This window comes from Eleutherodactylus coqui, chromosome 2 (genome assembly GCF_035609145.1).
Source record: "Eleutherodactylus coqui strain aEleCoq1 chromosome 2, aEleCoq1.hap1, whole genome shotgun sequence".
In the NCBI taxonomy this organism is placed as follows: Eukaryota; Metazoa; Chordata; class Amphibia; order Anura; family Eleutherodactylidae; genus Eleutherodactylus; species Eleutherodactylus coqui.
The window spans coordinates 283,805,402-283,829,688 of record NC_089838.1 but is presented as its reverse complement, the minus strand read 5'-3'; the positions used below and the strand labels follow the sequence as shown (position 1 = coordinate 283,829,688).

The following is a 24,287-nucleotide window of genomic DNA, read 5'->3' as shown; positions in this document are numbered from 1 at the left end:
CCCTAAAGGAAGAAGATGTATAATGAAAGCTTTTTCTGTTTTAGATCTATTCGCAATCTTGGCAAAAAAAAACTCCAAATGCAAAGTATAAACTTGTTTAAAAATGTTGTTACCATCCAGTGTAATCTCCTATTTGGGCTGTAGGTTTTCATTATCCAAACTACAGTTTTTTTTGTTTTTTTTTTTAAAGTGAAATTAAGGTTGACCATACACACCAGATAGCTGACAGCCGAACAGTCCTTCTACTAACATCTCTCTCTCGATCCCACCCGCTCCCGTACACATGCACGCTCAGATCATGCATCTTTTTGAAATATAGGGAAGGAAGTAAGCTGCTGCTATACACCTCTGGTGGTCGCTTATCTCCCTGAGAACTAAAGAATAGGGCAAGTTGTAATCCAACTGCCAGACCCTTATCTACCTCGATATCTGCCACCAAGAAAGAGTCAGGAGGCCCCCATACACATTAGATGGTCGTCTTTCTCAATTGAAATCAGAAGGTTCAGCCAACATACAACTAATCTGTATGGCCAGCTTAAGAGGTGAAGGGGATACCTATAAGGACTAGAGATGAGCGAGTATACTCGCTAAGGCACATTACTGGAGCGAGTAGTGCCTTAGCCGAGTATCTCCCCGCTCGTCTCTAAAGATTTAGGGGCCGGCGCGGGTGACAGGTGAGTTGCGGCGGGGTGAGAGGGAGAGAGAGATCTCCCGTGTGTTCTTCTCCGCTCTCCCCCGCCGGCCCCCGAATCTTTAGAGACGAACGGGGAGATACTCGGCTAAGGCACTACTTGCTTGAGTAATGTGCCTTAGCGAGTATACTCGCTCATCTCTAATAAGGACCACAACATTTGACTTCACTCCTATCCTTGCACTGAAATAAATGAAATGTTCTCCCCTTGTTTTTTGTGGGTTTTCTCCAAGTATTCACGTTTTTCCCCACTATCCAAAAACATACTAATAGGTGAAGGTGGATTGAGCGCCCCAATAGGGACAAAGCCCTATATCAAGTGATATTCAGCATTTCAGAACATGTGTGTGCAATATAAATGAGTAAAATGATAAAATAAACAAATCTTCCCAATAAAATGTAGCATCATAAATGCAACTATTGTTTCTCTGTAAATTGCATTAACCCCATACTGTGGAAATCAAAGGACAGACATATTTTTATTAATTGGAATCATTTCCCATCAAATATTATTCTAATTGTAGAACGAATCATGATAATTCCTTCTTTGTAGTTCTTCACAAAGGGATGTTTTTGTTTGGTTGTTATTAAATAGGATCTGTGTAATTGCACCCGCTGCAAAGCTGGCCATATACATAAAAGTGACCCGAACCTGCAGATTTCAGCATCCCATATGTATTGGGCCTACTAACTGCAGATGTTAGAGGAAACAGGGATTTTTAACATGCCTGATTCTTAATTGCCAGAGTTGTTAGGCAAGTAGCCTTTTCCCCTTAAATAAAAATACGAGAGCTAAGTAGACCTGAGCGTGCCTGTTTATGGTGAAGTCAGTGACTAAAGGCAACTTTTACACGGGCCAACGATTGGGCATGAATGTTGATTTACCTGCTCATTGGCTAATTTGAACATACATACCTGTGATCAGCTGAGCAAACTCTCCTTTTTGGCTGATCAGACCTTTTATGCAGGCGAAAAAATGCTTGTCCTTCAGAAGTATATCTTGCTGTCTAACCAGAGAAATGTGCTGCTAACGAACGCAATCTATGTAGGATCAAATGATTGCAGTAACAGTTGGTCTTGCCCATACTAGTGATCCTCCATGGAGGTTATAGGCTCCAATTGGCATGCTGGATTGTTGTTTGGCACTCGTTAAGCAGGCAGAGACTTGGCCGTGTAAAAGGGCCTTTATCTGCCAATGCTAAAGGGAACCTGTCACCAGGTATGAATACCATAAACAAAGTTATAGTGCTTATTCGGTGGGTTCCCCGAAGTCCAGGGAGGTATTTCTTATGCTTGCCCTGCTCCCTGGCAGAGCCCAATCCTGAAAGTTAGCGTAGACCATACAGCCGGGCCATTGAGTGCTTTGGGAGTGCGCATGCACTGCACAGTCCGCGTTGACTTTTGGGAATGACAGTGCTGGATCGGGAAGCCAGGCAAGCAAAAGAAAAACCTCCCTGGACTCCGGGGAACGTGCCGAATGAGTGTGATGTGATGTTTTCCATTGAAAACCATGGAAAACACTTGACGATCCTCCAGTGCAGCTGAAAGCCGCATCGGAGAATCACTACTTCCCTGAAGCGATGGGAGGCCTTTTTGACCCAAAAATGCCCCGTATCCGTGGGGACGTCGCACAAGCACTAGTGCGATATTGGGTTGAGTTTCACAACCCGATGTCGCGCTTGCCCGTGTGAAATTAGCCTTACTGTATATGCAACTCTTTTCAATCCATGTTTCTTATTGACTTGTTTGTCATGTGACAGTTACATGAACATGTATGACAATTGCACCTGTATGTGACTCTATATATTCCCTATAGACTGTACATGTAACACAATAGTGGACTTGGAGCCATCGCGCTACAACAAGTCTGTGTATAGTCTAAACAATCGGCTCTCTTTGGTATTTTCTAAGCAGAGAGAACAGCGAGGTGATGTGGGTGTGCGGCTGGAAGCTGCAGTATTGATAAATCCTTCTCTCTGCTTCCTGTACTGCACATTTCCAGGGCAGATGGAAGTCTTCATATACTATGCTACACATGTCGCTGCTGGATACAACTGCAATACCCACACGATCTGCAGTGGGAGGAAAGCTGTGATTGACAACTGCACGCCTGCTGACATGGCTACGATAAAAAAAAACGGTGGTCTCCCTTTGAAGCCTCATGCACATTGCCATTAGAGATTTTCTAGTTCTAAACTATTGATGATCTGTGCTCAGGTAGGTCATCAATATTTGATCAGTGGGAATCCACCCCCCTGGAGTTCCCATTCTGAGCAGAATAGAAACTGAGCCTGCAGTACCATTCCAGGCCACTACACAGTGTACAGCGCTGTGGGTTTCCCACACATGCAGTTTTGTTGATGCGTTTTTTTTTTTTGCTGCATATTGTTTTGCCGCGCACAAATGCCCATGCACACACAAAAAAGCATAATTTGCTCCGCAGAAAAGCAGCGCTCATACGCGTGCAAATATGTTCATGTATATCTGGTCTTAATCTCTTCTAAGGGGCCCTTCACACGGGAAGGAATATTTTGCAACAGCGTTGCAGAATATGCCACTCTTGAATTCCACACGGCTAGCTGCGGATTTTGATGAGGAATTGCCAGTAGAATTCTGTTTTCGATTCTGAATCAAAAGCTGCACGTTAGCAATACAGATTCAGACGCTACGTGTTCCACAGGAGAACATATTCTGTAACGCTACTGCGGAGTATTCTATCCGGTGTTGAAGATTCTTCAGTGGGTTAATGAAAAGCTGAAAAAATATTAAAACAGGTCAAAAGAAGAAAATACAATCATTTCATACAACAGCAAACACAATTCACATATTTTGTATCCTCACAACCGTAATCAGCAAGTTATTTCGTATCCCGAAGGCCAAAATTGTGTGCATCCTTGAAGGGTTAAGCTTCGTGATTGCAGTGATTGCAACTGGAATAATTTCTACGTTTGCCTTTGCACTGATGAACGCCACAGGTGTCTGTGAATAATCTATCTCGAATATCCGCTTTGTATATCCACACACATGCAGATTCCAATACGGATTTTCCCCTGTAAAATACTAGCACTAAATTTGAAATCTATAGGGAGCCCTAAAATCTTACATCTCATTCCCTTCAGTGGGGGCATTTTTGATGTGACAATCAGCAGATCTCTAAATATTTTCATTGATACTCAACCGTGCCATCACAAACAGTCACCCATTCTGTATATCCCAGTGTACCCACACTAGGGTGATCTGTGCCACCTTAGCAAATGATCAGACTTCAAACAGTAAAACAATTGGATATCAAATGAATACTAAGGAGCAAAAGAACTGGCACTGTCCTTGCAGAGAGCTGGGCACAGGGGCAGCCTGAGGCTGGAGCAGATCAGTGCTCTGCCCCCTGACCCCTGTGCCTGCTCTGCATCCTGCAGCACAATAGAACCATTATATATATATAAAGTCTAGTAAAGGCAGATCCAGCTCCAGGATGCCCCATCCCCCCATCATGACGTCAGAAAAAATGGGCAGGGATTAAGGAGAGAAAAAAAACTGGCAAGAGAAGGATGAGAAGAGCTAAGGAGGAGGCTCCAGTGCATCCAGTGCAGGAGATCGGGACGGGGCAGTGGGATGCAGTGCGAGAGGAGCTGATCGCTACATTCTGCTCTACGTCCTGCCTGATTGGAGCTGTGGGCACAACTGTACCCGGGCATCAGTGCAAATTGTGGAGGAGATCCAGCAGCAGGAGGGCAGCCTGTACCGGATATTACTGGGAGCTCGCTGGGGAGAAGTAGATCTGAGCTCCATCCCTGGGAGCAGGTGAGCCTGGCAACTGTGTATACAACTATGTATGACTCTGCATAGGATTGTATCTATATGTTGCAACTCCTCTGTATACAAATATGTTTCCTCTCTTGTAGTGATACATATTTGCGACTGTTATGTATCCTTTCTGTGATGCTAGTCCACAGTTCTACATCGATCATTGTGGTGCTGCACACAACTGGAGTTGTGCACTTTTGTATAGTGTGATGTTGCTCTTTTGGGCATTGGACATAACTGTGGTGTGGAGTTGTGCACTATTGTAATAATTGTACATGGCTTATATCATTGTATTATGGTACTGCACACTAGCCACACAACTGTGGGTTTGTGCACTGTTGTGATGATGCAAAGTGTCATACAATTGTGCATTGTGATGCTGCACACAACTGTGGGTTTGTGCACTGTTGTGATGATGCAAAGTGTGTCAGACAATTGTGCATTGTGGTGCTGCACACAACTATAAGTCTATATAGTGTTGATTTGTGCCCTATTGAATATGAAAACTGTGCATTGTGGTGCTGCATAGACACAATTATGAGTCTATAGTATGGATTTGTTTACTATTATGTGTCCTATAATTGCATTGTGGTGTTGTATACTTGAGCACTATGCTCACAATTAAGGCTGATGTGTAGTTTTACACTACTATGATAAGTGTGTCTTGGCATATCTACAATGGTGTGTATTGTGTTGCACACTTGCGTTGAGTTGTGCACTGTTGGGGGCTGGGATTTCTTGCTGACTAGCAGAAGTCTGGACAGTATAAAGAGGAGGGGAGAGGTTTGTATATAGTGTAAAGGGGGGAGGGGATTAGTATATGGAGGGGGGAGGTTTGCACGTGTGTATAAGGGGGGGTTGTGTGTATCGGCAAGATCTGACCCATAACTGAGGATGGTTTACATATTGTGGCCTGGCATGATGGCATTGTAAATGTGCCAATTGCGGGAAGACTATTTGCCGGAGGGGTTTTTTAATAATTCTTCCCAACGAGCTCCAACCTGAGCTGCTGACTCCTAATCTGCCCCTTTTATATCTCTAGAACACTGGCAGGGTTGTGCCTTGTTATGGCGGAGAAGAGGCTGATGAGAGATTGGCATTGTGAACCAAAACTCCTACAATTTAATCTCTACGACGCTGGCAGCGGACTTGGCGTAGAGCAGATGAGGAGGATTTGATGTGGATACAGGACGCTCGCTACCGCAGGCTTCAGGCCTCTTATTATGAAGCCAGCAGCTGGCGGCATTGGCGCTGCTGGTAATCTGATTTCAATGACCTATCATGTAACTAATTTTCCAGATGGGATGACTGCATTGGTGAATTATCATCAAATTACACTGGCCGGCCATTGCTGCGCCTTGTGTTGCTGGTCAATAGAACTGGTTGTGTCAGGCAGATTGCTCCGCTCCCATTAGATTAGCTCTTGGATGGTTGTAGGGACAGGCATAGGGCCACCTGGTGCACGTCATATGTTTCCTTCTCGCCTGCTATGCTCACATAATCCGTCATTTTCAGTGGGTTAAGTATCTTTCTGTACACCATATATATTTCTTTATTCTGTATCCTCCTCGCCTATCCGTAAATATATGGCTGTGAATGGGAAGTGGCTCTCCGGCCAGCGCAGGCCTATGTCATACTAATGCAGAAGTAACGATGTGTAACCCATATTTTATCACAATCATTGCTGCAGCTTCCATTAAAAATGTGTTCCGGCAACAGTTGACCCCAATTTCCCGCTCCTGTCATACCCTTTTATGGTGTATGTTGATGCCATGCAAAGATGCTATTTTGTAAAGCATGGAAAGAAAATCTCTTGAGCACCAGCCCTCTTATCCAACAGATAGCAGAATCTCCGCTTTCTAGACCCCTTTGTCTGTGATGTAATTACATCCATCTTTTCAAGTATATTGACATATTTAGCTTTTACGTATACCATTAAAGTGTGACCGGTGGTTCCAAATTGTTGGAGCCACCTCCAGTCCTGAGTGCTAAGGGGCCCTGTTCTCAGTAGAGCCACTGTCCATTCAAACTAATGTAAAGGGCTTATTCACATAAGTGTTTTTACTTTCACTTTTTTTAAAACATGGAACGGATGGCAAAACAGATTTAAAACTGAACCAAATGGAAACCATAGTTCACTTTTTCTTCTTCTTCTTCTTCTTCTTAATGGGTCCATATAGATAGATATGACGAAAAAAGCTATTTTGTATCAGTTTTTCATCTTTTGTTTCATTCTATTTCCGTCAATTTTTGATCTTCCCTTCTGCAATTGCTGATGGAATTAAAAATGGATCTGTTAAGAGGGCAATGAAAATGGAACCAAGCGGAAACCTCTTCAATCCAGTTTGCATCAGGGGTTGATAATGTAAAGAAAATAAAGGATCCTTTCTGTCCGCTTTCCTTTTTCTTGGCAGAAAAAAACAGTAGTTTTTTTTTTTTTCCCATGAAAGCAGATGGAACGGAGCGTAACTGTAAGACAAAAGTTCTGTTAGAATTAATGGGAAGTAAAACAGAGCAATTTTTTTCCCCGTTTTGCTGCTTCTCTGAATGAACAGCAGAACGGAAGACAAACGCAAAGGAACCCTAAAATATTCTCCGCATTGTGGCGCCCCAGAACCCTAATAATTGGACTTGGTACAAGGGCATCATTGCTATTACGCTCTTCTCTGGTACTGCTCTTTATATGAGGGCTAAAGTCTATCTCTATGCCATCTGCTGTGTATTTATTGTTCCCTGTTATCAGCCACTTCTGACTGTGGAGAGATTTATTGTAGCTTTCTTCAATGGGATATCTGAATATATTCCACAGAACAGATTGAAAATGTCTTCAGCAGAGCATTCATTCATAAAACCTCCCAGTGACATCTCACTCCGCATAAATAACTACAATAGATTATGCTCCAGATCGATCGATGGATGGAAGACTCCCATATTGATCCACCCCCTTAACCTTTCTGTATAGCAGGAAGTATGGATCTATACTGTATATAGAAACTAGGCCATTAAGATTGCATTCATCAGTGTATGATATATCTACATTACTCCAGGAAGCCAAGATATGGGGAGCTGCTTAGTGGGGTCATCATACCATAGAGCTACTTTAAGTAAGCACTGCTGATTTTTTTTTTTGGCCCCTCCTGCCCCCCTTCCCGCCCCAATCATAAATGTATAAAATATTGCACTGATGGGTAGTCTGCTTGTCCAGAAGGCACCAAGATAGAACTTTTCTGGAATGGGCATACAGCTATGACTAAATACGGTAACGGTGCCAAGCTTATACCATCAATACAGCATCAGAACCAATCTCATAACAAAACGGCACTAGAACCAAAGTCCTAACACAAATCCAGACCTAGAACCAAGCAGCACTAAGCAGTTGTGTTGTTGGGAGTTGGTGGACCGACAGGGACACCTCAAAAGATCATAGGGGAGGAGACAGAGCCAAGTGAGGAGGATTCAAAAAGCCCCACAAGGTGCTGCTGCACAGAGGAAGAAAGTCATTAGGATAAGTTGGTTGTCCCCTGCTTCTATTCGCCTGGTGTCTCCCCCTGACAAACTTGTGGCCGGCACCCTATGTGTCTGCATGGATCACTCAATGACCATGAGGAACTATTGGTAGACATTCTGTAATGTGCTGCCATCCTCTTGGTTTCCTATACAGAATATATAGCTTTAGTGCCATATCTATTACTAAGCTTATACTTCCCTCCCGTTCATGTTTAAGGGGTTGTATGGCCTTATACAGTTACATTCTGTACCCCTTCCATATTTTTCTTCCTTTATCTCTTATTTGTCAAAACATTATATATTATTTTGCAAAAATAGGGGGAAGTGAGGAAAATAATCAGTAACCTTGTAATCTTGTTGTCCCTTTTATGTCACAGGCAGGCACATCCCTACATTGTGAGGACCTTGACAAATAAGTCCTTTTTACCTCCGCCTCCTGGTACCCTGTACATGGGGGCTAGCTGCAGTTGGGCATTAGATTTCATGTGAGCATCATCTAGTGTTCTGTGTAATCAGGTGGATCTTAAGTGAGGCAGATCACATTTATTGATGACCTGGGTATTAATTACCCATATACAGTACAGTATACGCTTTCACCCCTCAGCCCAATTAATCAGGATGACTATTTTATCAATATGGTGAAGCTGAGTTTGTTTGTCATCTTACACAATTTGATGAAGCATCACTTTTCATTCTTTTTTTTTTTGCATAGGGCCACAGGAAACTGCATTGCGTCATTTTAAAGGGGCTGTCTGAGGCTTTTTCTAGTGATGACCTGACAATGTTGAGGGGGCTCCTGTGACCCCCTTGTGTGTGCGGCCGAGCATTATCCTGCTGGAAAATGTTTCTTGGAAGCCGCCATGAGAGGAACACATGTGGCTGCAGGATGTCCTGAACATATCGCTGAGCTGTCATTGTTCCTCGTACCACTACTAGGGGGTGACTGATTGTTATATGCGATGGGCCCACAGACCATCACACCAGTAGGGGCCAGTGTGTCGCTCCAAAGCAAAGGCAAGATTGAGGCGCTCACCCATAGGTCTCTAGACATGAACACGGTCGTCGCTGGAGCACAAACTAAGGCCGGCTTCACACGGCATCCCCCCAGTGACCCCAATACTTACCTGCGGATCCAGCGTCCCAGGTCCCGCATGACGCTTCTGCGTGCATGCGCAATAGAGCGCGTGACACGCCCACAGTGTCGCGTGACGCGCCGGCCGCGTCATATGACGCGGCGGGGAAGCAGTTTCATGCTATCTTCCCCTGTGCTACAGCGGAGCTGTCCACGCATACACCCGCGGCAAATAGAGCATGCCGCTGGTGAGGACGGGTGAACTTACGGTGCGCACTGTAAGCATTGTGCTATTAGGTTCAATAGAACCTAATAGCTGCGAGCAACGCAGCGGATTTCCGAAATCCGTCCGTGGGAAGGAGCCCCAAACTAAGCCTGGAATAATGGCTGAAGACACCCCGGTTCCACTCCATAGCAGTCCAGTTTCATCATTTATGACACCACTGCACATGGAGGCATCGGTGGGTCTCAGAGACAGTACAGGTAATGGGCTCCATGAAAGCTAAGCAACTAGAAATTGTTCTGCCAGACACAGGGGCTTGTAATGAGGATGAACTTATGTCTGGATAGTGGACAACAAAACGGTTGGAGCTGCTCATGCTTGTCGGATGATGAGACCATCCTTTCTACCATTGGTCTGTTGAGGGGTTTCTAAGGTGGTCAAGCCTTTGGCCCCATTTGCAAAACTGTGTGTTGGCTACAGGCTGTGATCTGTGGTACTATGGAAATCCTTAGATGACCCATCATCTCCTCTCCATACGTTGTATGATATGGCAAACTTGTGCATTTGCAAACTCATCTCTGCTATATCATGTCTATAAATGGTCAGAAACCTCTTATGGAAGGAACACTTTACTTGGAGGTCCTGGTAGTATGGTGTCCTATTACATATGGGCAGGGTGTTTGTATTGTCCCCCTTGCATCTGCAGGGTTGATGTCACTCTTGCAGCCTTGTGTTAGATTTCCTATTGTTATGAGATGTGCACTTTATAGAGGATGTTGGTTTGTCTTCTGCCGGGGGGGGGGGGGGGGGGGGGGGGGGGGGGGGGGGGGGTTCGCAGCTGACCTGGCACTTAGTGTTGACCACTTGCTTCCTGCTGAGCTGGGGTTGCATTAAATTCAGGTTTGACTGCAATTTACAGCTATTGTGGTGGGGGAGGGGACTGTGCAATGTTAAAGGATAGGTGGAAACCCTGTAATATTAGACTGCCTATGGATGAGTGTCTGGTAAATCTATTCCGGATGTGTATTAAATGAATCTGCAGTGCTATATAGATGGCACATATCAGGCGCTTTGACTATACATTTCATATGTAGTTTCCAGTAACCCAACTTCGCACTTTTTTTTTTTTTTGTTAACCTTTCAGAACTTCTCTGCACATTACTTTTGTTGTTGCTGTTCTTGCTGTTTTTGTTCCTTCTTCAAAAATGGCCACCACCAAAATAGAAAACTTCAGACATCTGTCAGGACAGTTCCAGGCGAGCGTATTGTAGATGTCCATAATACAGACCTGCTATAACATATGGCTGTAATGTCATCTACAGGTTTTGCGCTGTGAATTGCGTGCATAGTTATTTATTTTACATACAGAATACACTGGAATCCTGTTGCTTTGCATTGGACTATGCAGTGTGCATATTGTGGACTGAAATGGCCCCTTAAAGTCAATGGGATCATGTGAATCTGCATGATGCGCATGAAATCAATGGGGTGTGTTAATTTTTATTTTTTTTCTTCTTCTGACCGTGAAATACGCAATGCATATGAGTCAAAAAATTAACAAACCGCAAGGAATGCGTGTAGTTTTCGTTCTCGAAAATGCTGTATTTATTTCATGGACTGAAACTGAATACATCCGTGTGAATGAGTCCTTTAGGGTGAGTTCACACAAAGTGGAATTGAATTGCTGTGAAATGCGAGCTGAAATTCCGTAGCAACGCACAGTACTATGAAAGTGAATGAGGATTTAACGAACCCCATTCGCTTACAGTGGAAAATAGCAGCAGCGGAAGGCGGTCATGCTGTGGATTTTTGTATCTACAGCATGCTGTGAGGAAATGTCATGGTTGCCACTACAATGTGTGTCCTACCCTAAATAAACATTAATGCCAACTAGTGGTTTACTAAGGTGTAGCAGATGTAGTGTTTTCAGTGGAAGTCCTCTTTACAGGGGTATTTTCCTGCCTATATGCCCTGTTGGGGGCATTTAGCTTAGGACCCTCCCTCTAGCCGCCCTCTGGAGGACCCTGTACAACCATGTATTATGTAGTAGCCCACAGGTACTAGGTAATACCACAATTCTCCTCCAGGGGCTGCCACAGGACAAATGTGCAGCTGCCCACAGCTTCACTGGCGATGGCGGCAGGTGTGGTCACTGAAAACCTCGCTATCAGAAGAGGGTCTTCAGTTATGGCCCTTTTTATGGGAAGATTATTGGCTGTCGAGAGTGGCCGCCAACAACCTAGAGCCTTCTCCTATGCGGCATATGTCGCTACTCGCACCCCTTTTTTTCTGTATGGCAGCCTGGCCTGATTGTTTGATGAAGGTCACATGAGACCGAAACGTCACAAAATAAACATGAATTGCCGTTAATAAAAAATCCCATTGATACATGCCGGACTGTCTATTACAGAGTGTTGAAAGGAGTGGGATCCCATCCAAGCACCGTATTGTGTTCTATACTAATAGCAAGTCAATCGGTGCCCGTTTAGTTTTGCAGTTAGATTCAATAATTATCGTGCGGCGGTTTGTACAATCCAGTTTTTACATTATCAGCCCAAATTGTTCCAATGAGAGGATGTGTTACTGACATGTAAAAGATGAGACAAACGAGTATTTTATCAATGATTGGGAATGTTCATACAGCCAGTCATCACTCCATATAAAAGAGCTTTTACTGAAGGGTTTGACCAGAATGGACAACCCCTTTAAGAGCATATGATCTATCATGTGTCTTCTTTTAGGGTGGCTTTACGCAGGACATGTATTACCTAAATAATCGCTTCAATTGTCATTAAAGCGTAAAAAAGACTGTGCGCTTTTACGTATAGCGACTGTTACATCCAATGACCGCTCATTGATTGCCGAGTCTGAATGCACAGAAAGTCATCAAGTGAGCAATCACTGCTGCGGTCTCGCAGGTTCGACTAGAGTGTCGGTGCATAAAGTGTATCCTCAAAGACCAAAATCGGACAGATACTGTAGCAGCGGGTGTTAAAAGACCAGCAGCAACTGTTCAGTCGAGAATCGCTCACATATTTGTATTTTCGGGAACCAATGAGTGTTGGGGGCCATTTACTGGGGACGATTATGGCTTAAAATTCAAGCAAACGAAATTGAGCGATAATCATCCAGTGAAAATACAAAAAAAGTCATTTAATATTTATCGCTGACTTTCAGTCAGAACCATCGCTGGCTTCTTGCTGTGCGTAAACGCTCAGCGCTTCACGTGGAAGGTTCAGCAGTGACATCTGTCAGTCTTAACACTCTGCATGACCGCTAATGACCTTAGCGGTCATGTCAACGGTCGATTAGACTACCGTCAGCCCATGAAAAATGGAAAATTATGTGGGAGGGCAAAATCTTCGAAAACATGGGAGCCAATCGGCATTCAGTGGGAGGTGTACACCAAATAGGCACACCTCTCCCTGCAAAGTTGTTGGCTAGTTAGTCATTGAAAGGCAACGATTTCCTGTTAACGCCAGACAATTATTAATCAACCAGCGACTATTTTTAGGTGAGCTGTGTCAAATTCTCGCTGGTCACCTAGTTGGTGTCTGTGTTTATATGTAATCACTTACATTCACTCTTATCAAGTGCCTATTTGGATAGTAGTGCCGTGTAAAGGCACCCTTACTTTCTAATGTAACCTCAGATGCTTTTTTGAAAGAAAACCCAGAGACCTAATCCACCCATTAGAAGTTAATGGAATTCACCGTGACGCCAATTTGAAAAGGCCCGTAAACCGCCGCATTATGTGCCTGAGATTTGGACATTACGGGTTTACAAATAGTCTGATGAAAGCCTTTCTCTCATCTTCACATGCAGCAGGTATAATGGGAAACCACACCCTGGGCGCTTACTGCGGCAGCGGAATAATGGCAGGTATTGTCTGTATGGGGTTTTGGAACAATGTTTATTGTAAGCGGTGATAGTGTTTTAATTGGTCTAATCGGCATCTCCATACACAGATCCTTTCAGACCTCTTGTTTACTCATAAGACACTTTGCAAAGTCCTCTCCCTGCTCTCCATGGAGAAGCCTCACTGTTTATTCTACAGGGTGAAATCCTGTATTAATTTATGTGGGAGAGTCGGCTACAAATAAACTCAATCAACGGGTGATAACCAACGTGCTGAGTGAAAACATCGCCCTTGGCAGTACACCCTTTTCCTGTTTGTTGGAGCACGTTTTGTAGAGGGCAGATAAGGAATATATAATATATGGGTACAGTATACTATGAGTCTGCAATACTGGAAAAGCAAGACCGGTTGCTACTGTATGTAGAGTATCTTCTCTAAGCTTTTTGATATAGACATGGCAAAGCCGAAGTTTGTCATTGAACTCTTTAGGGTTCCATTGTAACAAGTTGAGCCAAAGGTTCTAGAATTGTTCTATATGGGGTTTATCCTGCAGGCGGTGTAACTTTCCCCCTGGTCATTTGTCTTTTAAAACCTTCTATGATCATGAAAGACCCCGTCTGTGTAGTATTTAGGGGCCTCCTTAAAAAATGCTTGCAGATGTGTGGAGGAGCTGGTGGCAAGCAGCTCTGCAGACTTGGTTTCGCTGAACTGGGTTGTATCACCTGCCCCTCGCTTGGCTTACTCCTGCGGGCTGGCACAAGTCTTTTATCCTTCTCTGGTAGCAATGCTGTATACAGATCAGGCCCAGGTTTGGACCGTACGAGGTCCACCAGAGGCCTAGGTGGGTAAAGGGCTCTGTTGCAAGGGGTGAATTGGAGTGTCCAAGCAAATATTTCATGTTCTGGTCGTGTAAACCATTTCATTGTAATCAACCAGAGCGGTTCTTAACGGATGGAACACAAACTTGTGCACCCGGTTGCCTGAAATATGTTGATGGCTACAGGACCAAAGCAGTTACTAGCGGTTGTAAGGATTTACGCACAATAGCTCGTTATCCAATTCAGCTGGTTAGAGAGGTGGCAAAACAATCCGTAGGACCGAGCATGCAGCCACTGCACAGCATTGCTCCAGGGGAAACTCCAACTTGCCACTCCTTTCTGTACATTTTGTGTTCTTGCTTTTGTTGTTTTCCTACTAGGACAGACATGTTTGGTGGCTCAGTTGTTAGAACTGCGGCTTTGCATTGCTGGAGATGTAGGTTCAAACCTGACTAAGGGCAACATCTAGATGGAGTTTTTCAAAGTCCATGCAGATGTTACCCTTGATGGGATTTGAACCTTGGAGCCCAGCAATCTCCTCCTCCATCATTCCTTGTCGGCACCTCTTGACGGCTAAAGACTGATGTATAGGGTTCTATGGGAAAGATGACAGCTAGAGGAGCACAACACTCTGAGCACTTCATTTCAGCAATTAGCGAGGTCTCAGCACCCAGAACCCTACTGATCGAAACAGCAGGGGTCTGGCTGCTGAGATCCCCGCTAATCATTGAAATGAAAGTACTGCAGTGCTCACCCAGGAGCTGCTCCCTTTCGGCTGTCGTTATTTCTCGTCAGCTATTCTATAGACGTCTGTATCTGTCTTCAGCTGTCAAGAAACAATGATTGCCAAAGGGGTGCACTGCTTCTCTTCAGCAATCCCTACTGATCAAAACTTTTTACATGTCTCTCTGACATGCCAAAAGTTGTGTGTGTGTGTGTGGGGGGGGGGGGGGGGAGTTTTTTTTAAATTTATTTATTGTAGTTACTCTTTAAATACACTATTCCATATGTTTACGCATTTCAAACTCTCTAGTTCTTAGTCACAAGCGTAGGAAGAGTTGTATTGATGAAATTTTATTACAACGCATCTTAAAGGGGGTTCACCACAATTACAAGTTATCACCTATCTACTGGATGGGGGATAACTTGCTGATTGATGGGGGTCTCATTGCTGAGAGACCACTGCTGCTCTCGAGAAAGGGGCTGCTTTATCTTGCCTCATCCTCACTGTGGGATTACTGCAACCCACTCCCCTTTCCCGCAGTGAGTAGATGACTGAATGGCACACTGGTTGCACTAGCTCTCCATTCACTTTCAATAGGACTGCAGAGATAGCCGAGTGGCACCCGCTCTTCTACTTCTGTCAACCTCATTGAAATGAATGGAGCGCCAACCGCGAATGCTCAGCCTGCACTCCATTCACAGTGATGTTGGAAGTGGCTCCTGCAAAGCGGGACAAGGGAGTCCTGTTCTTGATATCTGTGGACCCCCACTGAACAGCAAGTTATCACCTATATTGTGAATGGGGGATACCTTGTAAATGTGTGTGCACACCGCTGTCTGCTATTGTAGTGAAGACCTCACGCACACAAGTGAGGATAGGCTATTAATGTCAAAAACTCCTGATCACCAGCTCTTTATGTAATCTTCAATAAGTTTAGTTGAAGAGCTAAACACAACCTTCAGTGCTTTTTTTAAAGCAGTAGGCCTTCTTGTAGCGATTTGCTGCAGGAAGCAGACAGCTCTGTACATTGCGCAGTGGACTGTGTTCGTACTGCACGCTGAATCCCATTCACTTCAATAAGAATCAGCCTGCAGTACCAACCTGGGCCACTGTGTAATGTACAGAGCCGTCTGCTTCCTTCAGCAAAACGGCTACAAATGGGACAACCCTTTTGAAGGATACTATGCCCCTCAAAAATATGCCCCAGACATGTTCATTATGTCTGTATTTTTTTTGGGGGGGGACCCTGTTTGCTGGTGGGTGTGACAAAGCTGACGTCACTTGGGCCTTCCTGCAAATTGTAACTTTTTTAATTCATTTTTTGTGTGGCTGAAGAACAAATAAAACTGATTTTAAAAAGTGAAAATGCATTTTACACACACAGAGAAAATTGTGCTTTTTTTTTTTTTTATTTATTTTTTTAATGTACGGACATTGCATATGCCTAGAAGAATAAGCCCTAACAGTCTAAAGTATATAGCTATTTTGTTCCCTAGGATATAAGTGCCCGCTCTATGATAGTAAGGATAAGTGCTGTGCCAGTGTAAATGCTCATGGGGGGAGTTGGCCGCTGACCAGTACCAGCAGTCTAAGGGTGCGTTCACATGAGCGCATAAACGGCGCGTTTTTGCGCCCAATCGTATAAACGTGACCATCTGAGGCATTGGTTTCCAATGTATTCATTCGCACGGGTGATTTTACGGTGCGTAAAAATGGCAACCCGAAAAAAAACGGAACATATGCGACCGAAATACGCGCCAACGCATATTCGATGGCCGAAAAGATAGTTTGCAAAGTAGGAACAAAGGATAATACGCTTTCTAGCTCTGGTCATGATCGCTGAAAAACGTTCTTTCCGGCGATTAAACGCTGCGCACGTGCGAACGTAAATACGCCTACGCTCGTGTGACCGCGCCCTTAAATTGTGTTGTCAGATTCAAGCTTCTTTCCCTCTAGAAAGGTTTCTGTTACAGTAAGCTGCCTCCTAGCCATTACTGCCTACAATGGAGATCAAGGCCTGTTCTGTTACATAAGATATAAAAACGGGAGATGGTCCCATGCCTCTACAGCGCCACCTATTAGAAAGTAACCAACCTTGTAACAGACCTCGTAACATGATTTAAGGGCATAATACTAGATCAGAATTATTCCATAAGTAACCGCTCTTCCAATAGATGGCGCTGCAGAGGCATTGTACCATCTTCTATTTGCATAACAAATTCCCCAGAGGAGCATTGCTTGGCCTATAAATCTCTTTACGTCTTCTTGGCCATCTCCACTAGGAGAAACGGTACCCCTCTCGAATTACATAAACTCTTGCACTTTAGATTGAGTGATGGAACCAAGAACTGAACAACCTGTTTTTCAGCCATATTTTTTTAAGAATGGGCGTTTTTCTTTTTCCCCTTTCGCTCATGTTTAGGTGGAGTTCACACATCATGGTCAAAACCCTTACTTCATTTGGTCATCTGGTCAGACCTGATGTTGTGTACAAGGGTTTTAATAAGTCAGCAAGGAAAGCAGAAACGATTGCTTGCTCCAGTGCTGGGTGTCACGGAGGGGGGGATTTTGAGGGATAGTTGTCCCTGACGACCCGGGGGCATACCCGCTGCACACTGTGTTCTTGCTCGGAATATACAATGTGTTAGGTTTGTTGAGCAGCGTTGATGTTGGCTCCACGTATATAGTAACGTTCCTGTTTAACCCCGCTCTGTGTCCATGAATATTTTATATGAATGGATTATTTTTACAGAAACACAATTATGGCAGCAGACATTTAAAGGGATAGCGTACTGCCTTTTTATGACTATTTATGATTTCCACTGAAACAGGCAGTAAAAAAAAATTATTAGCTTTTCTTATGATGTAAGGAGAATGAGTCCATGGCAAAAAAAACAACTGAGGTGCTCTAATGTCCCTCTGTAGGGTGGACCTCTTTAACACTAAAGGGGGGTGTTCCAGGACTTTACTGTTGATGAGCTATCTTCAGGATAGGTCATCAATAGTTGATTGGGGGAATCCGCTGGTCATAATTACCCCCCCCCCCCCCTTCCCAATTTGAAGAAATCAGTGTTCGGATGAGTACTGCAGCCTCTTCTCAGGTCTGTGATGTTACGTTCATCAGTCATATGGCTTGAGAGCAGCTTGGTTCCATTCAAGTGAGTGGGATTGAACTGCAATACCAGTCATAGCCACTATACAATGTACAGCACTTTGCCACGTTTGGCCTAAAGTGACAGCGGCTCCCCGCTAAGGTTTGCCGGAGACCCTCAGCGGAGCACCCTCACCAATTAACTATTAATGATGACCTATCCCGAGGAGAGGTTCTGGAAAACCACTTTAAATTAATTCTCGAATGTATACTATATGTTGCCATCTTGTTGGGATTTCAGTCTCTGCTTAGTGTCAGATCCTATTCAGAGCTTCTGGCTTGTTGTCATTGCTAAGGTGCCTGGAGGCCAAGAGGGAGAGATTTGCGTCTTTGCTGCGTTTCCCTAACAGGAGATTGCTAAGTGTAAGCAACAGCAAGCTTGTGGTTGGAGGCATTGCAAGCAGTGAGGAATTGATATTATACATGGTGGCCCATAGTAACCTACATTTAAAAACGCATTTTTTTAATGTCCCCATAGAAGAAAATTGGTGATTCTTCTAGCTCAGTATATTGGCCCCCTCCGCGTTCTGTCCATCATGGAATCTGACTGAACGCGCTGGGTAAATCGCCCCTGTAAATACGTCCTAACAGTGTGGCCACCCTGTATATGAGGGCTACCTGTAAACCCTGGACAACTCCTTTTCCTGTGGCTATAGATACACTTCCAGCCATTAAATGGTGCGCTGATCTTCCAGGACCAACAATTTTATGAAATTCAAGAGTCTGTTTTATCTCCAACTGAAACAGCGCCATGCTTGTTTGGGGGCTGTGCCCGGTATTGCAACTCAATCCAATTCAACTGAATGATTGTGTTTTAGGCTAACTTCACATTAGCGATATCGGTCCATGAATCACTGCCCACAATCACCCCTGCCATCCATGTGAAATCCTCAAGGATGCAAGGCGTTTTTCATTTGACACAGGGACCTTCTGTCATGGCTGACGGCCGCGGCAGAGAATTGCGGAGTTTCTCCCATTGTTGTCAATGGGAGACTTTGCATCGCATACACCTAGCATGTGCTGTGCTGCCGTCGCCATTGCAAACAATGTGCGCTGTGATGCGAGAGCAGGCACAAGATAGAACATGCCGCGATTTGATCTCCGCATCGCGGTGCCATGCGGGACTTGACGTCTATGCGGACTCTCGGTGCATTTACAGTAAAATGGAGCATGCTGCATTTTTTTTTTTTTTCATTGCGACCAAAAGGTGCAGGAAAAAATATGCACATGTGAATGAACCTACTTAAATCAATGGGTTCTATCCACTGTGTTTTGTGCGTGCAAATACGCCCGTGTGAAGCCGGCCTTATGGTTACCCTTATACATGGCCATATCCCCCTCTGACTGACCTAACTTCAATCATCCGGTGTGTGGGACTGCAAGGCCAAGCCTTTCCTTTTCACCTGTGAGTGGGTCCTGTTCGTGTCGCCCTCTGCCCCCTTTAATCGTATGTTTGGGTCATAACAAAGGAAGGGAAGATTCGGAAGGGGGAAGCTGTGTTTCTTACAGGAGGAAGTGTCTTTCTGCAGCCTCCTTGCTCCGATCCCAGGAAGTATATCCTGTTTAAACTCCCACCCTCATCCCTTTCTTCTGCTGCTCCATCCTCCTCCACAGTTTTGGCACAGCACTGTGATATTTTTTTTTCTCTATTTTCCTTGATTTTTGTACAGTATATTGAGTCATTCCATTAACTCTTTCTTGCCACTGTAGAGAATTGCATCAGCAACTTTATAGCCCTTTTTCACATTTGCCAAGCCTGGTTAGTGTCTCCAATTGGCTTGTAATTTAGCAGTTATGTGACGGAATAATCTATACCGTGCACCAGAAGTGCTTCATTAGAAACCGTAAGGGTGGGTACTAGTAACATTCAGTGTGTTGTTCTGTATGGTGGGTGAGCATGGCATCATAATCCACTTATCTCAAATGGTAAGCTCCTTTCCTTCTTTTCGCTGCGGAATCCATTGTAGTAATGACCTGAATGTTAATGTTATGTATACAGAAGTGCGCTGGGGAAAATGTCTACGTGTGCAGATCCTTCCAAGTGGATTAAGCTGCTTTCCAGTGACTAATTCACTTTTCCAATCCATGCCAAGCTTGTGGTCTTGCATTCACTCCCACCAAGTTCAGAGTTTGGCTACTTTTGGGGCGTGGAGAAATCTCTCGTTTTAGCCCAAAGTATAATTTTTGCACTGGCATCCAAATGTTTATAGCGAGGTAGTGCCCGTACCGGCAGGAGTTTGTAGAGGGTGTATTGTCCACGAAAGTCTCTGCATTCAGGGGTTCCATTTTTTTTCTGCTCTGTTATGGGAGCAAGGGAGGGGAATCCCCTGGCAAACGGATGCGTCTTATGATGGAACTGAATAGCGCCAAATGGACCTCATTGACTAAAATGGTGTTTGTTTGATCTCCGGCATTTTACTGGATGAAAGTCTTTCGTGCCGGGCTTTTTCTTCCCGCATTTTGTGTCGAATCTGTGACGGATGATCCGAACGGAGGTTCTTAATGCAAGTGTGAACATAGCCTTTCTGGTGCCATGGTTCCCTTTTATAGAGACCGTCTTTAGGTCTCATTTGCACTCTGTGCTCTATTATTTATTTATTTTTTTTTTTGCTGGCACTTTTTATTTTTTAACATATCTTTCAAGTGTGCACTTTTTTTATATTTGTGTGTGTTAAGTTGTATGGAGAATGCAATGATAAAACCGTCAAGTGGATAATCCTGTTATGTTTCAGAAAGCAAAAACCCCAGGTATATATTTTTCTATAGACCTCAAGCGAGACTGTTAGCTCCTGTAACTAAACTTATGAACTTCTAGTTGCTGAAATACTTAGGCCTCTGGCGTATTTGGGTTTGTGTGCGGTCCGTGTAATTAATGGACCGCGCATGCACCCACTGTAACGTATGAGGCTATACACACTGCCATTTCACACAGACTGATAATCGGCATGAAAAAAAAAATTATTATGCGTCCTATTTCGCTCCATATCACAGACAACCATCGAGACCTGCAGATACAAGTCAATGTGCGGGCAGTCCGTGTATCGGACAGCACACACAAGTGTCCGATGCAACTGGCACCTAAGCTTCTCTGTCTGGGCACATGACAAGTGTCAGAGGCCTTAGTCCAAGGATTTATAACACTACACTTGCCTTCCTAGCTGTTCCACTTCATAGGTGTAATACTGGCCTTGAAGGGAGTGTTTCAAATTAAAATGACCAATTGTTTAAATCAAGCTTATATTAAATATATTTTTAAGACTTATTTTAGTGATTTGGCAAGGCCTAAAATTCTGAAGTCTAATAGTCTGACACCTGCTGTCCTCGCTTGTCTTCTGCATCCAGCTGTTCTCCGCTCAGAGCACCCAGCTGTTATACAGCCGAGCGCTCGGCGCGGAGGATGCAGAAGACAAGCGGAGTATCTCTGCTTGTCTTCTGCATCCAGCTGTTTTCTGCACTGAGCGCCCGGCTGTTATACAGCCAAGCACTCCGTGCGGGGTATGGAGAACAGAGTGGGACTGCTCTGTTCTTCATACCCAGCCTGTCATCAGGGAGCAGGATACAGCTAAAACAATAGTATCAGCTGTATCCCGCTGTGAATCCCTGATAAGGCTCATCGATGTCTTACAGCACGCTGAAAGACAACGATGAGCGACGGGTTAGCGAAAACTGCACGATGTCAGTGCAGCTAGACACAATGATTATCGCTCAAAAGACGGCTTTTGAGGGAATTTTGAGCGATAATCGTTGTCTAAATGGGCCTTAATGACTATGTAAAGTTAACAGTCACAGTAAGTGGTGGTCGCAGCTCACTTCTTCCACAATAACTTTTGAATTGATCAGGGAGCACGTTCACAACACTCTCTCATAAGTCAATGGGTCAGTCCCTGTCTATTGTGTCAATGGCCCACCAGGCTGCTGTAAAGCCTATCTGTTATGTGCAGACAATGGATAGTCACTTTTTTTATATATATCTCAGAAATTAAATACTGATTTATAAAAAATGGAACATTTTTCACTACTTAGTTTTACTTTGTGGGAAAAAAAAACCTAGGTGATACATTTCCCTTAAAGCACCCCTCTGGTTTCGTGACAAAATCCTTTCCCAGGACTGGAGGTGGAGAGAGTGTTACCTGTAGCCGCTCTGGGCCCTGTTTTCAGCACACTGTGCCCTGATCCCTGGCCAGTGCTGATCACATGAGTCCTTCTAGTCAATCAGACAGCAGGAATAGTGCACTAGTAGTCTAACACTAGCAATGCACTGTGGGGATTAGGTAGTCTGAAGACTGTGTCGGCCACCTTGGATTCCTGAAAACAGAACTGCAGGTAATATAACCTCCCTTCCCCCTCTAGTCTCAGGATAGAAATTGGTCCTGAAACCAGACGGTCGCTCTAAGGGTTTGTTTCTGGTATTGCTGTTCAGCAACATTCCCTTGAATAGAGATGAGCTGCAGTACCAGATACAACCACAAAGAGGCGATCCGCAAAAGAAATGGATAGTTTTCTTTAAACCTGGAATTTTTTATTTTTAAAATCATTCAGTGAGTGTGAAATATATGTAGTCAAGATTATGTATGGGGTGTACTCTATGCACTTAAAGGGGTTGTCTAGGAATTTTACTATTGATTAGCTCTCCCCAGAATAGGTAAAAAATTGAGTGCAACAATGTTACATGTTATAGTCACTAATTACTTCAAAAGGGTCGGTGATCCAGGGATTATTCTGATTGCCAGACTTTGAGTCGGAAATAAATTTTTTTCCCCTAAACTGAAGAATATTGGCTTGTACTTAAATGGGGTTTTTGCCTTCCTTTGGATCAACATCATAGGAAAATGGGCTGAACTGGATGGACACAAGTCTTACTATGCTACTCTGATTGCTGGGGGTCCGCAACTCGGGATCCCTGACCATCAACTGTTTGCAGAGTGCGTTGTCAATGCAGGCAGTGCTGGAAGTAGATAGCGCTGTTAACATTACTATGGCCTGGTTTGGTACTGCAGGCACAGCTCCTATAGGTGGTCATTTTGAGAGATGACTCGGTGCCAGCTACCTCTACCTCCGCTTATTTCTAGGGAGCAAAGAGTCTGGAATATTAGAACCCAACACGCCTGGCCCTATGTAGTCCCAGACCACTGACATGGGAAGAGATGCTCTCTCCCATGCACATTGCAATCGACAGGATCCACTGAGTCTTGTTTTCTACCCCTTTACTTAGTCTTCATAACAGATGTTATATCTAATGGAGATCTAGAGAAAAGTGCTTTCCAGAAATGGCAGTGCTTGATTTGGGGGAGCAACCTATTGGTCTAGGTTACAATGAACTATCCGGACTCTGCTTAGTTTTTACCATGTATATGGCCAACGTAATCTCTACTAATCCCTTCAAGAAAAAGGGGCCTAGCGTATGAAAGGGCTGAATAATGGAGGGGGAATGACTGGATTAATCGGAACCTTTTTTATAAATTTGCCTGATCTGTAAAGTATCTGCCTTGAACACTAAAGCCGATGAGAATCCGAGTTTTTTTTTTTTCCCCGCTACTGCTTTTGACTGGATGGATCCAGCTGTCTGGAAAATAGATTGCGGTGGGCCATCCAGGAGGTGACTTAACTTTGGATTTTCTAGATTTAAGGAGGAGTTCTGGAGGGACTTAAAGCAATGTATAGACTCTTTATAACATGGCTGAACCTTGGCTGAACTCTGCACGTTATTATGAGCAATCAATAATGTGACCCAAGTGCCCTTTAACGCCCGTTTCTTCTTGCTCTGCCTTTTGTAGACTCCCAGAATCAAAGTTGGAGGACCGGACGAGGTGATGATTCCACGGTGGTTTTGTATTTTGGCCCTTTTAATAAGCGTTGAAGTAAAAGCATGGAATCAGATGCCACGCAAAACTGTGCGGTATTCAGGTGAGATTACCTATTACCATCACGCCTAATGTTCCTGAAGCATGCTAGTAGACAAAGGGAAGCGTGCCGAGGCGGGTTACACAGCTTCCTCTGGCTCGGGCTGATGTCACCTGTTTTTGTGCAGTTCATGTTCCTTAGGGAGATGATGTCATGGAGTAATTATACCTTATACCCCCGTGTGACATGGCAGCCAGTGACGAGTCACATGGCCCATAGACAGCATGACTGGGAGAAGTGTGTAGGGAAAATACTGTATTTTTTTTATATGCCATTGACTGTTGTCTTTTACGTGTTTTTAGGCTTCTCTGAAAATCACCGGTCTTGGCGTGGTGGCATCTCCCACTACCTAACGTTGACGCTTGATGAAAATAGGGGTGCGCTGTATGTAGGCGCACGGGAGGCCATATTTTCATTGGACCTTGATAATATTGGCAAGGACCTGAGACCGCCGGTAGGTTTCTTTTAGATTTACACAACTTTTATGTTTGAAACCTTTTACGGTCAATTTTGATTATTAACGGTTTTACATTTTTT

The 24,287-nt window shown here is 44.2% G+C and overlaps 1 protein-coding gene across 1 annotated transcript in view; it reads left to right on the top strand.

The window, feature by feature from the left end:
* The first annotated feature begins 4,253 nt into the window (after positions 1 to 4,253).
* Positions 4,254 to 24,287, top strand: part of SEMA4C (semaphorin 4C) — a 30,914-nt gene continuing 10,880 nt past the window's right edge. Inside the window, exons 1-3 of the mRNA XM_066593102.1 lie at positions 4,254 to 4,492; positions 23,624 to 23,753; positions 24,053 to 24,204. Of these exons, the coding sequence (XP_066449199.1) occupies positions 23,660 to 23,753; positions 24,053 to 24,204 (246 nt within the window). The 5' untranslated portion in view covers positions 4,254 to 4,492; positions 23,624 to 23,659. The remainder of the gene's footprint in view (positions 4,493 to 23,623; positions 23,754 to 24,052; positions 24,205 to 24,287) is intronic.